The 17,319-nt window shown below is 35.8% G+C and overlaps 1 protein-coding gene across 6 annotated transcripts in view; it reads left to right on the plus strand.

Annotated features, from left to right (window-relative positions):
• The window catches only part of LOC148946130 (uncharacterized), a 115,866-nt gene extending 107,498 nt beyond the window's left edge, over nucleotides 1-8,368 (plus strand). For all 6 annotated transcript variants that reach the window (XM_089098148.1, XM_089098151.1, XM_089098150.1 and 3 more), the window contains exons 13-14: nucleotides 650-771; nucleotides 7,093-8,368. In XM_089098148.1, the coding sequence (XP_088954274.1) occupies nucleotides 650-771; nucleotides 7,093-7,276 (306 nt within the window). In that variant the 3' untranslated portion in view covers nucleotides 7,277-8,368. The remainder of the gene's footprint in view (nucleotides 1-649; nucleotides 772-7,092) is intronic.
• The last annotated feature ends 8,951 nt before the right edge of the window (nucleotides 8,369-17,319 follow it).

The following is a 17,319-nucleotide window of genomic DNA, read 5'->3' on the forward strand; positions in this document are numbered from 1 at the left end:
AGAGGGGGGTTTGGGGTTTGCCCTACCCCCTCCCCCCCCCGCATTGAAGTTTTTGTTGAAATAGTAAGAAAGTAAAAAAAATACATATAGATCAATTTTTGATGCGTTTTCTAAAGATTTTTTTTGTACGATCCCCCCCCCCCCTTAACAACAACAAAAATGCTGGATATGATCTTGGGCCTTGACAACACTATATGTTAACTTCTCTTCTTTTTTTTATTGTTTTATAGGCTGTTGATATTGATCTCTCGAACATTCAAATGCTTCACACGTGGTCTAGTAAGGAAACTGAATTGTACGAAGAAACAACTGGAATATATAGGCCTACTTGAATTATAGTTTTACTTCAAGGACGCACAATTTTTCTTAAAGTTCAAAATATGACGATGACCTTGAAAAGCTGTATCCCGAGGGGGGTTTGGGGTTTGCCCTCCCCCCACCCCCCACATTGGAGTTTTTGTTGAAATAGTAAGAAAGTAAAAAAAAATACATATACATAAATTTTTGATGCGTTTCTAAAGATTTTTTTTTGTACAATCTACCCCCGCCCCCCTCCCAAAAAAAAAAACAACAAAAAACTTGGATACGAACTTGGGCCTTGACAACACTATATGTTATCTTCTCTTCTTTTTTTTCTTATGTTTTATAGGCTGTTGATATTGGTCTCTCGAACATTCAAATGCTTGACGCGTGGTCTAGTAAGGAAGCTGAATGGTACGAAGAAGCTATGATGGAAAACGCATTTTTGGGTAGAGTAGATGAAATTGTAGGGTAAGTAGACCCCATTTGTAATTTCTTCAACTTTTGTTAGAAGTTATATTTATGTTTAGGTAGTCAACTTATAACCAATGTCAACTTATATGATCAGGGAATTTTATCTCCTCTTCTTTTTTCTGTCATTACAATGGATCGAAAACTTAAATCTAAAGGCTTAGGTCTGTTAAGTTCTATGCCTAGAAATCCTAGTAGGTTATGTTCAATCCCTTATAGGTTAGGTTAGGTTTAGTAGGTTAGGTTCTATGCCTAGCAATCCTAAAGTGAATCATTAATTCCTTTGTGACCGTAGGGTCATACAATTGCGTTATGGTTTCAGTTGTTGGTTGGGTTGCATGCCAGGTGTTCCAAAATCACACTGACAATGAGATTTTAGTGTTTTTTGACGCTTTTTCACCTTGAGCGACAAGGGGACACATTATGGTCTCAAAAGATCTTTTTTGAATAAAGGGACATCTTTGCATTTGATTTCAATAAAAATATTATTTGTTTTTACTTTTGCTCTTTTCTTTGCATTAATTTAATAAAAAATACTTTCCAAAAATGAGTTTTTCAAATAAAAATAAATTATATATTAATCTTAACTCGATCAGAAATAAAGTCCCAAAATAATTCGAACCCACAACTATCAGACATTACAGTCAAAGAATAAAATGAGGCCCAAAGCAAACAAATTAAAATCAGTAATCATATCAAACATAAAGATAACAGATACAAATATAAATTAATTTGAAAAAACAATGTTTTTCTAATGAAATCAAAGAGCGAAGTTTTTTCAAATAATTATCATTCTTCCTCGGCTTATCCAACCTATTTTTGAAAAGCTGTTAAAAAAAACGGCTCGTGATATTTCCCTGTATTTCTAGAATTCTGAATAACTCGTACTTTTCTGAAAACACAGAACCGACGCAACAAACAGGAATAGAAACAAGAAAACTCCAAAGTGATCTGCAGAAAATAGAAGAATTCCGCTCGTTTTTAGGTTTTAGAAAATTTGAAAATAAATCTTATAAAAAGATTTTTTCCAACTGTAACAAAGAAACTAAGGAAATTAACATAAGTTTTGTTAAAATGAGGCGTTAAATATAAGTTTAACTTCGTATCTCATTTTAAATTGTGTTTTAAAAACATGGAATATATTATATAAACAGTCCATAAGGTATTTATCGTTGCCACCTTTCAGGAGTTGCAAATAAAAACTCAATTATCTATGAAATTAATAAAAGAATTTAATGTGTGTAAGAATAGCTTTTTTTACTTTAATATTCTAGGAGAACTTATCATTGGAAATGAATTGGTGTTTGAAAGAGAATGTGCACAGACCTTAAAGTCTTATCATCGCTCGATGCTGCTTTTTAATTCTCTTTTCAACAATAAATCTACTAAAAGCACGCTGAAAGGATCAATAGCTTTGAATTGAGCATTTAAACATCTCTATACAATGTTGCCTGTGAGCTAGTTTTATTGGTGACAATTAAGGGGAGAGGGATTGCCCTTGCCCCCCTAGTTCTTGCCCCTGTCTAGTTTGAAAATTTCCCTTTTTGGAGCCTTTTTATTCGAAAAGGCCCTGTTTGGTATTTTCATTTAAAAATATAATAGAAAAACAGTTTGAAGTGGCACTTTGCGTGCCATATGGCACCTTATGATAGTGTTGTCAAGTTGACAGTATAGAAAGTGATTAGGTATAAAAATTGGATTTTAAATGAACCCTTAAACAACTCTCTATGACGTTGCAGCAGTCTTCCTGCTCTGTTTGTCAGTAGACGATTTATGAACAATATTAAGGGGGCTGGGAGGGGCAATAATGAAGAAAGGTGATTGGTAACCTAAGGATTAGGGTTTTCAGCCATGAAGTTTATGATAGTAACCTTTTTGTTCATCACAGTCTTTTCCTTCCATAAACGGCACCCAAAGTGCGCTTTTTGGATGACACATGACCCTTGATGATGGTTATATCGGTTCAAACTTATAAAAAACAGATAGAGGTAAAAATTAGCTCTTAATGAGCTCTTAAACAGTTCTTAATGAGCCCTTGAAGCTTTATATGAGCCCTTAAAGCTCTTTAAGATGTTTCAGTACCCTGCTAGTGACGAAGAAAAAAAGAGAGGACACATCAGTACTATCGATGCAAAAAAAAGTGATTTTCCTTGTTGTTCGGTTTGGGGTACTGTCAGTGTCCCGAATAGGGTTTTCAACATTGGCAATTTCAATGATGTAGTTTTTGTTTCGAACTGGCGCCATTTTTGAAGGATTTTAGGCTCTTTTCGATATGCCTGAAATTTATTTCCAAAGTAACAGCTTCGCTGTTTGCTAGGTTGCAGCTATCGCTGCAAGCATAGTGACTAAATAAATCTTAAAACGACTAAAAATTAAATTGAATATTCAAGTCGAACTTAAAACGAACAAAAATTACTACAGACATAAGTTTGGCAACTACGCCCTTCCCCTTCTCCTAACCATAGAAGTTCTAAAGTATATTGCGTCATTTACGTTTTATTAGAAATCTTCATGGATTTTGAACATTGTGTTTAATTTTCAAAATAACGACGAAAAATAAATCACCATAATGATTAAGGTGACTGAAAAGAATTAATGAAAATTAACTGAATATGTAATATATAATGGTACCACTTCCTGGTAATCTCAGCAATTCATGATTTCTTTTAACTGTATTATTTTGTTTTCAGTAAAGCGAAAACGACGTAATATGCTTTGGAAATATTATGGTTAGGGAAAGAGGAAAAGGGAAGTAGCCGAACTCCTGTTTATGGTAATTTAGTTTGTTTTAAGTTTGACTTATATATTCAATTTAATTTGTTACTAGTTTTAAGATTTATATATTGTTCTATATCAGTATTCATCTATGTCAGAAAGTTGGAAGCTACAGTGATGTCAGTCGTCAAATATGGTCCTGAAGCAGGGGTGCTCCAAAAAACGGAGGAAGATTTTTTAGATGTTTTCAAGAGGAATTGTCTACGGGTTGTTGTGATTACCCGTCTGACTACCTGTATTCCAAACAGTAAGCTCTACGAAAATGTGGTCCAATCCCGCTTTTTAGGGCTATAACGTGTAAAATATGTACCTTCATGTCTCAAACGGTTTTTTATAGTTAAAAAATAGCCTATTTCAAGCAACCGGAATAAAGAAACTAGTTACGTCACAATTCAAAATAAACCAGTTAAGATCATTTGATCCTATCAAAAAATATTTGGGCTTGTATCATTTCTCACATAAGACCATCTCTCATAGAACTTTGTCATATTTCTTAACCTTTATTAATTTCATTAGAACATTTTAAGAAGCCTACGTTTCAGTTTTGAGAAAAAAAGTACCTTCATGTCCCAAACGGTGTCCTATAGTTAAAAATATATTTTCAGTAACTGGGACCAGTTAACAACGTTTGAGCTTGTATCATTTCTCTCATAGGGCCGTTGTATAATCGCTTAAAATATATACGACTTTATTAATTTTTTTGAATTTATCAAAACCGATCTAATAAAAAATTTGAGATTGCCATTTTGTTCAGCGTAGTTGAAAGGTCTGATAATTATGTCTTTGAGGGTGACAGCCACCCCCACAGCCCTCAGCGCAAGGGTTGTAAGTTATGCCCCGAGGGCATATACTGTTCTTATGGAAAGGGTGGTCGTATAAACTCCAGAGGGGGCTCATTGGATTGAAAGCCATATGTTCTAGTGTCCTTTTCAAGAATAAAAGTGATCGGAGGTAACCCCCCCCCCCCCAAGTTGTATTTTCCCCAAATGCATCCGATAGTAATTTTGAGATAGCCATTTGTTCAAAAATAGTCCAAAGATCATATAATAAGGCCTTTGGGGTTGACAGAATTCCCCAGAGTCTGGGGGTAAGTGTTGTAAGTTATGGCCCAGGGACGCATAAGGTTTTTTGGAGGGGGTGGTCGTGTGAACTTTATAAGAGGCTCATTTGATTATAAATGTGTAGTTCTAGTTCCCTTTTCAGAGCCAAACATGATGAAGACCAACTAACCCCCTCCCCCTCCCTGAAATCCTCGTGTCCTGAAAGGCATTCAACTGAGATCGTGAAATAACCATTGTGTTACCAGTAGTTCAAGAATCCATTAACAATTTCGATAAGTTGGACAAAACCCCCCAGAGCCGATGGGCAGGGATTGTAAGATATGCCCCGGGGTTTTTATGGAACTGGTGGTGGCATAAACTTTGGATTGGATGGAGCTCATTTGATTGGAAGTTGGATATTTTAGTGTCCTTAAAAGTCAAAAGTAAATTGAGGGCAATCAGCGCCCTCCCCCAAGCCTATCATTCCACAAATTACATCCGATAGAAATTTAAAGAGAGCTATTTTGTTCAGCATTGTTGGAAGGTCCAGTAATTATGTTTTTGGGGATGTCAACCTCCCCACAGTCCTCAGGACAAGGGCTGTAAGTTAGGCAACTCGATCATTGTTTACACATAGTATATGTTATTGAGAAAGGTATGCATGTTTGAACTTTACTTTTCAAGAAGACAAAAGGCACTCAGGTTAGCCTTTGGGAGAATGTTGAGGGGAGTGTTGAACTAAATCAAAACACGTCATTTGTATACAGATTGTCAAATTGGTGTAATATAAGAATAACTGAGTATATTAATTTTGAAAATTCAGGAAATGATAAGGGAGATGATCAAAAAGGCAATATTTGCATGCTACCGGTACTACTACAACTGCCACCACTACTACTAACACACTACTCCATTTACTGTATTGAGGGGAAATTTGGACTAAATTGAAAGACGCTATATGCATTCACATTGTCAAAGTAGCATATCTCAAGAACTGATTTGGGTATTAAGTTGGAACTTTTAGAGAATCCTTACAGGGGAAGACCATCTCACCAAAAGACAATATGTGCGCACTACTGCTAATGCTACTGTTACTGCTATATTTACTACTACTACTACTATTACTACTATTGAAACTAGTTGTAAGGCTAAGAGCATTGAGATAAAAATCGCAAAAACTATATGAACATACAGGTTATCAAAAGGACATATCAGCGATGTCATAGCAATTGCTAATTGAGTCGAAACTGAAAACAAAATACATTTTAACTGTTTCCTCTTTTTTTACTTTCATAAATTAAAAATTGGCAAAACTTTAAGGAATATATAAACATATGAGAATGTGGTAATTAAACTCACAATCCACGGTACTTTGTTTGTTTGTTTTTTCAGTAAAGCGCAAGTCATGTTCTGGTCTTGAGAAGGCATGGGGGCTATCAGCCCTACTCATGTTAATTTCTCCTCGTTTTGAGTTTGGCTCGGCTATTTATTGTAATTTCTGTTCGTTTTGAGTTTCATTTATTTATTGATGGTGATTTGTGGTATTTTTGCGCTTGGAAGAATATTTTACTTTATTTCTGCTCATTTTTGGCTTAATAGAGCTCTTTACTTTTCTTTGAAAAAACTTATTTTGTGGAAAAAGTTTTTTTAATTAATTGCAAGAAAAAAATCAACTGATGGGTACAAGGAGCAAGCTACTGACAAGATGTTAAAAGAAGCTAGAAATCGGTTGAGAAGAAAGACCCGATTGGAATTCAGCTCGTCCAAACCATGTTGGATGGGTCACTTTTGTTGCATACCGAACAGAGAAAGGAATCAGCAGCTGTGGAAACTATATAGGTACTTATATGCAGAAATAAAGGCAGTTGCTAATAACAGCGCTTTTCAAGGTCTAAAGAAAGTAAAGCCAAAGCTAGAAAAACGACAACAAACAAGTGATTTTGAAATGTTGCTGTTTGTGATGATTTTCTGGTCATTAATCGAAACAGTAAGTTACTTGTGCATTCTTCGAATTTTGTACCTTCGTAGTTGAAAAAAAAGAAACCTGAGAAGATCCATATAAAAAGCCAAGGGGGGGGGGGCAGATCATCTTGATATTACCCATTTCTTTCCAAAAGATGATGCCGCTTCATTGCTGACCGTCCTGGTTTCGGATTTATGAGAGATCGGTTTGAATCGTGAGTGTAATGTTGATTGTGGCATTTATATGGTAAACAGCAGCTGGTCCAGGTCCCTATTAATCCTTTTTAGGTATCAGGGAGGCCCCAAAGATCCCTTTTTCCACTAAAAAAAAGGTCCCAAAATTCCCTATTTTTGGCTTCTTGAACCTTTGGCAGCCTTGGTAATTTTTTTCCAAACATCTTAAAGTTTGAATTAAAAATTCCCAAATCGGTAAAAATATATAATGTTAGTTTAGGTTTACCTTATCACTTTTTTCTTCTATACAATTAAGTGTGGTTTAACATTGAAGTTCTGTATTCTGTTATTATTTTCTTTTGCTTTTCAGGGAAAAAATGATGCTTACGCTTTGGCACAAAGCTGATATAAAAGACAGAGAATTTAATGACAGAGACTCAATAAATCACATATTAGTCGATGCCATGCTAGCCAAGGAAAAAAAAGCTTTAAACCTGTGCTTGACTCAACGTAATTTGTGTATACCTGGACATACCCACGCTAAAATGGGCTGAATATCAAGCCGCATTTTCTTTTCTTGATTATTATGACTTATTTAAACGAATCATTGCCGTAATCTTGTTTTGAATTTGGGAACATTATGTTTAACACACATAACATGCCCTTATTGTGGTACAGTGTTTAGAGCGCTTGAGCAATGATAGGAGTATAAGGGTGACTGCAGATTTTTTTTTCTTTGGGTAATGGGCATGAAAAATTCATTCCAGGGTAAAGGTATGAAAAAATTATTATGCCTACAAATTTCAGTTATCTAAATGCTATTCAATTTACAACATTTTGCACATTTTTGGTCTTTTAGGGAGTGGTTGGGCTCTAAAGACTCTCGTATTAGTATAAAGTGGCTCTTTATAACCATTTCTGGTTTCCGTGATATGTGTAGAAACTTCTTTTGAGTAAATAATATAACCGAGAACGTGTCCTTTTTTTGGTTTAACAATTTACTACTTTACAGTTACCTGGTGGTTTTTCAACAGACGCTGAAGCTAAATTTTGCCTTTGAACCTAATTTTATTTATACAGGAAGCATTTCAACACGAACTATTTTATTGACCGTAATTTAATTAATAGTTTTTTTAACAAGGTTTTCTGATTTTATTTTGAATGTCTATTTAAAGTGTAATTGAAAACTGACATGTCATAAAGAACTCTTGAGACAATTCAAAGCAATAGCCAGAGAAAGACTATTTAGTGGAAATGGTAATATTTAAATAAATTTTTTGTACGTTGGATATTTTGACCTAGGGAAAAGCTTTTGGTAATTTTCCAAAAGTGCTATTTTTAATGTAAAAGAATAGTTACCTGGCAGCAATGTTTTATTATATACGTGGGTTCTTGTTCGTTGAATTTGCATAACTTATCTTGGTATATTAATTTTTATATTTCTTAAGCTTTTGCTCAAGGTAAATCACCTGGTCCCCTGAAAATAGAGTTACATTTAAGCCTAATTCAACTTCCTTTTTAAAATGATTTTAGAACAATAATGCTTTCTCATTTCTATTTTCACAATTTTCTTGTTTTTTTTTTAAATACAATCGTTAAGGATAGATCATGAGCGTTAGCTTTAAACTCTAAGTTTTTTTTTTTTTTTTTTTTTTTTTTTTTTTTTTTTTTTTTTTTTTGCAGGAAAGATTGTGCACATCTAGAAGGGTTTATTATTTCATGTGTTAAGCTTTTTACGATTAAAACTGATTTTTTGATTTATTACTTATTCCCTTTGGAATTGTTAGTTGTAACTTTGCGGATAAATTTATATGTTTGTTTAGGAGTTCTACCCAAGTAAATGAACACAAAATATATGTAGGTTGCCTAGGCAACATGAAGTGCTGGAGTAGTCTTCGGTCTGCTTCTCTGACAATGTGTTTTTCGAACCCTTTTGTTTATTCGTCATCGATTGAACGTTGTAGTTGTTAACCCTTCGAAAATTTTGAGTTTGTATTTGCCAAGAAGAATTTTCTCTTCAATGTAAATGATGACATTTTCTTCAAATATAGTCGCAAAATACAGTGTTTCTGCATTATATCAACGTTTATCTTTATTTTCTGGCACCCAATCAATGCTGTTACTTTTTAAATTGCATCGTGTATGTAAGCTAGTATTGCTTTATGCTGTCCTAACCCATAGTATTTATCGCTTCTTTCAGAATTATCTGAAAAAACGCCTTGGAAGTGAAATTTTATAGCCTCGACTATACGTGAGAATTCAGAACGTTGCGCTTTTATTTAGTCCCTCTTTTCTGTTTTAAACTTGCTGTATAATTATTGCTTGCAAGTCAGTCTTCATGATATACGGTTGCTTATCCTCGATTTTACGTCAGAAAATAATAATACCTACAATCCAGAGAAAGTTGCATCGCCAAAGATGTCCATGGTTTAACAGCCAATTGTTACCCTAAAACATGAAATCACTACCAATGCTGAATTTGAAAAACTTAAGAATGACGATTAGGTGAAAATGTAAACATTTTAATGTGAGAAGTTATAGCGTAGCAGAACATGCATGATAGTTTGATGTAGGCTAATGTCGAAAAAATTTTACAATGCTTCTAATACCAAAATCCTTCAACTTATTGTAGCTACCGACCCAAGTGATTGAGGTGATTGGAGATGCCCCTAGTGATTGGTCGTCTCTGTTTAACAATAGCAATGTTCAATGGGTTTTATTAACAAATGAAAAGAATAAATCACACATAATCAAAATACTCAGTCCATTCCTGGACGCCGAGAACCAAAATCATTACAATTTAACATAATTCGCAGAATTGACACCGCTCCGAATACCAGACACAACTAGACCCTTCATTTACCCAACAACTACAATTATTTCCTTCCCATTTCTTACCCTCAGGGGAAACGACCCTATCATATTTAAAAATTATAAATTTATAATTGAAGTTTACTGCTTGCATTTAATTCTTTTTTTTTTTTTCTTTTTCTTTTTTTTTTTTTTTTTTTTTGAATTATTAACTATTCATTTGTAATGCTATTAAATGAGTTTTTACTCTTTTTTTAAATGATGCGAGGGAGCTCCTACCTCTCAGCTCTTTTGGGATCAGGTTTCATATCTTTGCACAAGCTACGTTAGGAGCGAAATCTGATCGCACGGTCGGGATGAGGGGTATTTGCAGGTTTGATGATGATCGGGTATGCAAATTATGCTGGTCTGAAATAGGTCGAAATAATCTTTTAAACGCAGATGGCAGCTCTCCAGCTAAAAACTTGAACACAAAGGTCAAGCATGATAATTGATGCAGGGACCCTAATGACAGTACTCTTCATTTTTTCCAATTAATATCAGGCATCGTTGATGAATCGAATTCAGTTTTCGCAGGTGGGATTTAAAATTTGATTGCCAGATCATTGCACAATACTGTAAGTGGGGTTTTATAAGAGCGTTGAACAGGAGGACTTGCGTTTTTGGCGGCAAAGCGCTTTTCAGTTTTTTTATTATTCCAAAATTCCGGGATAGCTTCAACTCTACTACTTGAATATGATGCACGAATGATAGATTCTCATCGAGGAGGATTCCTAGGTATTTTGCAAAATGCTTTTCTGGCCGACTAGTCACACCTCTGGATGTCTGGATACCACATATCTCCGGATGGACACTTCCAACCCGGGAAAAAAATAGAACGCAAGATTTCTCAACATTAATAACAAGTCGGTTAGCATCCATCCAGAGATACGTCCCCTCCAGAACCTCCCTCAGTTTAGACATGAGCGTTGTCTTATCTGTTTCATAGCAACCAAGCGTGGAGTCATCGGCAAAGGCCACGAGCTCATCATCTTCACCTTCGGACTGGAGGGAGTTTTCATCCTGGCACAAGTTACAGCAGCGAAGATTTGTTTCTGCCGGGTTCAGCACTCGACTCAGATCGTTAAAATGGATCAGGAAAAGTAATGGTCCTAATATTGAGCCCTGGGGGGCACCGGAGTTAACGAGCACATCGTTTTCAGGATCTTCTCCCAAATAAATCCTGCTGTCCCTCAGATAGGATCAGAACCAATCCTGAGCTTCACCTCTGATTCCTATATGTTCCAGTTTCCCGAGGAGAATTGAATGGTACATGCTATCAAATGCTTACCTGATATCAAGCAGAACCACTGCAGGTAGTAGACCAGAATCCAAAGCTTTGTTTATTTATAAGCTTAACGCCGTTAGTGCATCCTGTGTGGAGTGCCCTGGTCTGAACCCAAACTGGCGATTATTAAGAATTCCTTTCTTCTCCAAAAACTGGAGTAGCTGCTGTTGCACAGGTTTTTCAAAAACTTTTGAAAAAACTGAGAGAATAGAAATAGGTCGGTAATTAGCCGGGTCAACTCGAGAACCCCCTTTGTGCAGTGGAATTATTCTAGCTTTCTTTAGCAGTTCTGGGAAAACTGCCCTTGTGCTGAGACAAATTTATGAGGTAAGTAAGGGGCTCTATGATTGAAGGGGCAACTGCTTTTAGCACTTTGGTATGTACTCGGTCAAATCCAGAAGCCGAATTGCCTCTTAGATTTAGTACAACTAGCAGAATTTAAGATGAAGAGACAAGTGCTGTTGCATTTGACTTAGTGCATGCCAGGCCAAGGTAATCTTTAAAACTCTTCGCGGAATTCCCAACAGAATCTGCTGTTTTTCTGCCCACTTCTGCAAAAAATGTTCCCAATGCATTTACAACGTTATCTGGTCCTGTTACTGTCTCCCCATTGACAGATAATTTAGATGGAAGCTCAGGTGGGGGGCTGCAGGGACGCAGTATAGAGTTAACAAACTTCCATATTTTCCGAGAATTTTTGCCACTTTCAGCTATTTTCCCACTAAAATAATCTAGTTTAGCTTTACGTAAAACTGATCGAGGACATTTTTTATATTTTTCATATTTCTCCAGCGTTGCAATGCATGGGTCATTTGTGTAATCCATCCACAGTTTATTTTTCCTGTTAATACACTGGAGCAGTCCATGACTAATCCAAGGGCTTATGGGTTGATTTTTCCATCCCGTCTTCCATGAACGCTTTTCAAAAAAGCAATTCGTATATATTTTCATTAAAATGTTTTGAAATTCCTCGAACCTGAATTAACATCATCTGTATTCATAACACTTTCCCAGGATGTGCTCTCCAGAATTTGATTAAGAGTCTTCAAGTTCTTGCCATTCAGTTTCCAGGTAGTGAACCCCTGCTTAATCGAAGCATTAGGCTTAGGATATTTATGCTGTATGTTGAAATTTGTAAGCAGAGGGAAATGATCTGAAGTGTTGAATAGCAGAACTGAGGCTGATGTTGGAGGCAGAGTCGAAAAATGTTGTCAATCAGTGAGTTGGAAGTGGCAGTTACTCGGGTTGGAATCGTCGTCGAGGGGTACATATTCGAAGCAGACACCATACTAGGCAGATCTGTCGCACCGGAAGATAGAGGAAGAGTAAGATTGATGTTGAAGTCCCCCATTAAGATAGCTTCATTCCCTTGTTTCTCTAGATGATCCGATATTTGGCTTAAGTTTTCCAAGAATGAAGAAACAGATTCTGCCGGTGGGTGGTATATTTCTCCAACTGTTAATTTCTTCTGTGAAGGTAAACATATTTCCAGGAAAAGTGATTTATAAATTCCTTCTATATACCGGGTCAATTCTTTGTTAATGCATACTGAGTTCTCTTGCCGCGTGTAAACAGCTAAACCTCATCTCTTCAATGCTGTTCTGTGCAAAAAATGGGAAGTATATCCAAATATTTCCAGAAGGGTATCTGTTTGTCTTGTTAAAAAGGTTTCGCCAAGTCCGACTACATCTGGCTGCAACTGTTAACAAAGAGTCGTTAGATCCGCGAACGATGAGCATAACCCTTGACAGTTCAGTTGAAGAACAGTGAGCTGAGAGTCAGAGCGTCCCGTACTTAAATTACACACTTCTTCATAACGGCTTCTAGGAAATTTGCTTTCATCAAATAACGGGGTATCTGATTCATTATAAATTTCTAAATCAAAAATATTTTCTAAATCCAAAAAAATTTCTTCCAACTCTACTAATCTAGCATTACTTTGGCTTGTTGACGAGGAGGCACCCCCGGGAAGATTAGAACAGGAATTCATTACTTACCAACATACTGAAGAGAGGCAATGGCTGTACGTTGGAGAAGAGCAGTAGACCACTCTGAAGTTTGTAAACCCGAACTTTTCTTATAACTCTGGAAAAGAAAAACAAAGCAAGAACACACGAAAAGGAAAAACATCTCATTGGATAAACAGAAATCAAGAATATGCAAGCGGCAAATTACACATAAATAGCTGCCCCACAAACCTCACAAAATATTAACAAAAAAAAGAAAAATTCTAAGCGTCCTAATAAGAATCATTTGCATCGTCCGAGCCAGTGCGAGGGAGCTTGAGCGGATCGTAGCATTTGTCTGGAAACTTCATCCACTGAGCCGTCTTTGATTTCTTGGTTTCTAACCAAAGTTTGATCCCTTTTTGGATCAGACGCGTTTCCGCTATTTTCTCACTCGCTACTTTTGAATTTCGTAGCTTATAACCAAGTGATTACCAAGAGTAGGTGACTTTAAATAAGTTATGAGATATTGTTAAAGAAAATTTGAAAGTCACCGAGAGGAGAGGAGGTGGGAATTAAAAAAAATAAATAACCAAGTGATAAAAGTTCTTCGCGTCGTTTCCCGAGATCAGCTGGCAAGTCAACAGATACGCTAAAACCGGTTTTTTTCAATTTACCACACTCTTTCATTATTTCTGACCGATCAAAATTTTCAAGGCTAGCGAAAATCGGATCAGCGGACTTTTTCGTTGCGTGCTGTTTCTCAGTGTTGGACCGCTAGAGCCAGACGACTCGGCATTTGACGGTTTTTTCGAAATTGTGTGTACCACATTCATCCGTATCTCATTTGCGGTAGCTATTCCGAGTTTTGATTCGAAGAAACCAACTACTTTGTGACGGAGATCTTTGCCATCTGAAGATTCTAGACCGTCTAGATTGTTTCTTCTCGAGTATAGTTCTGACCGAAGAGCGGTCGATTTAACCCTTAAAAGCTCGGATCTGAGCGACCTGTTTTCCGACCGTAGAAGTTTATTTTCCTGCTGGTGCTTTGTGATTTTCTGCAGGACTTCGTCCATTTGGTCATCAAAATGTTGTTTCGTGAGTGCCATAATTCTCGACTATAATGCCACTAAGCCTTCAAAAATTTTCAAAAAAACATGGAGTGATACTTACTCGTGGAGTGATACAAGGGACCCTGTATGGTAATAGAACCAACTATCACTCGGGGCTCGCTTTCAGAAAATGCTAGCCATAATCTAGCCATATATATATATATATTTATATATATATATATATATATATATATATATATATATATATATATATATATATATATATATATATATATATATATATATATATATATATATATATATATATATATATATATATATATATATATATATATTTATATATATATCACCGCAGCGCCAAGCCGCCTGAGGCTAACACAGCTACGCACGCTCCTCCTCCATCCCAATCTATTCAAAACCTCCCATTTTACAACCTTCGAGGAAGTTTCCATTTTCTTTAAATCTTTCTTTATGACGTCCTCCCACCCCAGACGAGGACGACCTGCTTTCCGTTTAGCCCTAGACGATTGGCCGAAACGGACAATCTTCGGCAATTTGTCATCCTTTGTCCGCACAACGTGCTCTAGCCATCTCAACCTTTCTTTCATTATAGCTCTAGAAAGCGGTATTGAATCACATTTTTCGTGCGTCCTACTGTTTGAAATAAGTTCAGTCAGCCGGGTACCCATAACAATCCGTAAGCAATTTCTCTGGAAAACATCTAGCAAATCTTCATCCGCTTTTCGGAGCGCCCATGATTCACAGCCATATTTGACCACTGTCATCACTGTAGCTTCTAATATACTAATCTTGGTTTGCAGACTTATCTTCCTATTCTTCCAAACTTTTCTTTAACTGTTAAAAAAATACCCTGAGCCTTGGCTATTCTACTTTTAACATCTTCACTGCTCCCACTGTCTTCACTAATAATACTACCAAGGTAAGTGAAGCTGCACACCTGATCAATCTTTTCATTACCCAACGTCACCTTTTCATCTTCACTTATTCGTAGCCTTAGTGACTTAGTCTTCTTAACATTAATTTTCACACCTATTCTAGTACCATGAACTCGCAAAACCTCTAAAAGCTCATTCATTTTGCTTACACTTTTATCTAGGATGCTTAAATCATCAGCATAATCTAAGTCCAGGAGACTTTTTCCTCCCCATTTGATTCCGTGGTCTCCCATTGCCATTCCTGTGCTCCTTAAGACAAAGTCCATCAAAATAATCCATATAAAGGGCGATAGAACACAACCCTGCTGAACTCCTGATTTAATACAAAACCAGCTGCTAACCGCATTTCCTACCTTAACCAAAGCAGTGTTATTTTCGTACATAGCACTAATCACTTTAATGTATTTGTCTAGTATAGCATACAAGGATAATACCTTTGCTAAAGCTCTTCTATTAACAGAATCGAACGCTTGCTCAATCTATAAAACTGAGGACCAAAGGTGTTTGACAACTCAGGCACTTCTCAATTATTAGCCTAAGAGTGAAAATTTGGTCGACACATTCTCTACCTTTTCTAAAACCGCACTGTTCTTCTCTTAAATACTTTGTCTACAGCATCTCTCAGTCTCACGAATATCATATTACTAAGTAATTTTCTACCTACAGAGACCAGACTAATGTCTTGATAATTAGCACACACACTCTTAACACCTTTATTATAAAGTGGCTTAATTCAGGTTTTCCTAAAATCGGTAGGTACTTCTCTTTTTCAAAAATCATATTCATAATCTTCAGTAATTTATTTCTAACCTCAGAGCCACCCTATTTAAAAAGCTCCTTTGCCACACTGTCAGCACCTGGACCCTTATTATTTTTTTAATCCTTTCAGCATTGTCGCTAATTCTTCTTCACAAAACAAAACATCCTTGACATCCAAGCTATCACGAACTTTTTCATTTTCTTCTATATCTTTTCTTGCAACACTATCTCGGTTTATCAAATTCTCAAAATTTTATGCCCATCTCTCTTTAACTCTTTCCCTATCACTAATTGTGGCCCCATTACTATCTTTAACTGGGACAAGTTCTGATTTACTACTCTCTCTCAATTTATTAACATGTCAGTACAATATTTTACTATTATGCCGTCTAGCTGCATCTTCCAGATCCATGGCCTCCACTTCACACCTCCTTAATTCATATATATATTTATATATATATATATATATATATATATATATATATATATATATATATATATATATATATATATATATATATATATATATATATATATATATATATATATATATATTTCTGAAAGCTCAGTAGTTCAAGATTTTATTTTACTGTAATTTTGATTTTTATTTTCAATGTTGTAAGTACTTGAGAAAATATTTGTAATATAATTTGCTTTTAGTAATGCGCAAATGTAATTTCTGGTCGTTTTAGGAATTTATTCTACTGGTCTAATATGACTCTTAACTTGTACTTAAGTTTAATATTGCTCTTTACTTTTTTTTGAAAAACTTCTTTTCCGGAAAGTTATTTTAATTAATTTCTGTTCGTTTTTGATTGCCAAAGTTTCAAGTTTTTCAACATTCTTTATTTCAATTTGAACTTTTTTTTTAAACATCAAAGTATTAAAACATCGAAGTGCTTTTTTTTATACATTAAAGTTTCAAAGTTCTCCCCCTTGACATTCCCTGCAAAAGTCACAAATAGATGTGGCAGCAGTTGCAAGCAGTCGGAGTTACTGTTGCAAGTTGTCACAGCTGAAAATAGTCACAGTTGCAGTCACAACCAGTCTCATTTGCAGCCCCAGTGGTGGTAGTAGTAGTAGTGGCCCTGAAAGTTTTCAAGTTAATACCCTCACCTATTCCTAAGATATTGGAGATAGGCCTTTTTGATAACTTGAATACACATTGTTTCTTTTGATTTGGCTCAACATACCCCTCAACATTTCCTAAAGTTTTGCATCAATGCCCTTAGCATTTTATACACATTCAGGATGAAAAATTCTTCCCTTTCCTAATAATAAATCCTGCGTGTAAAAAAATGGACAAATTACATAATTTACATTCCTTGCCCCGGGGGCTGCAGGGGAATGACATCCATAGAGGCTTAGTTATTAGACATGTGACTAAGTTATGTGACTATTTCGAATAAAATGGATCTTCTAGATCTCTATCAATGCTAAGGACGTTAATCTAAAAGGCCAATTTGAAGATTAATGTAAAAGGACAAGAGGGGGGAGGGGTGGCTGCCCTTCGTTCCGTTTTCAATATGCTTTTAAAGTTTGAATTTGACACGCTTAGCTGTTCCTCAGATATTGCTGATGTGTCCTTTTGAAAACTCTCCTGCACTGCATATAGTTTGCTTTAATTTTGTCTAACATCGCTTTCAACATTTTCTTAAAGTGTCATCTTAATACTCTAGGTCTTTGTGTAGACTCGGGATAAGTATGCCCCCTTTTCCCAATAAC

This window comes from Artemia sp. Qi Xiang Cuo, chromosome 12, assembly GCF_049724085.1.
Source record: "Artemia sp. Qi Xiang Cuo chromosome 12, ASM4972408v1, whole genome shotgun sequence".
NCBI classification, from domain to species: Eukaryota; Metazoa; Arthropoda; class Branchiopoda; order Anostraca; family Artemiidae; genus Artemia; species Artemia sp. Qi Xiang Cuo.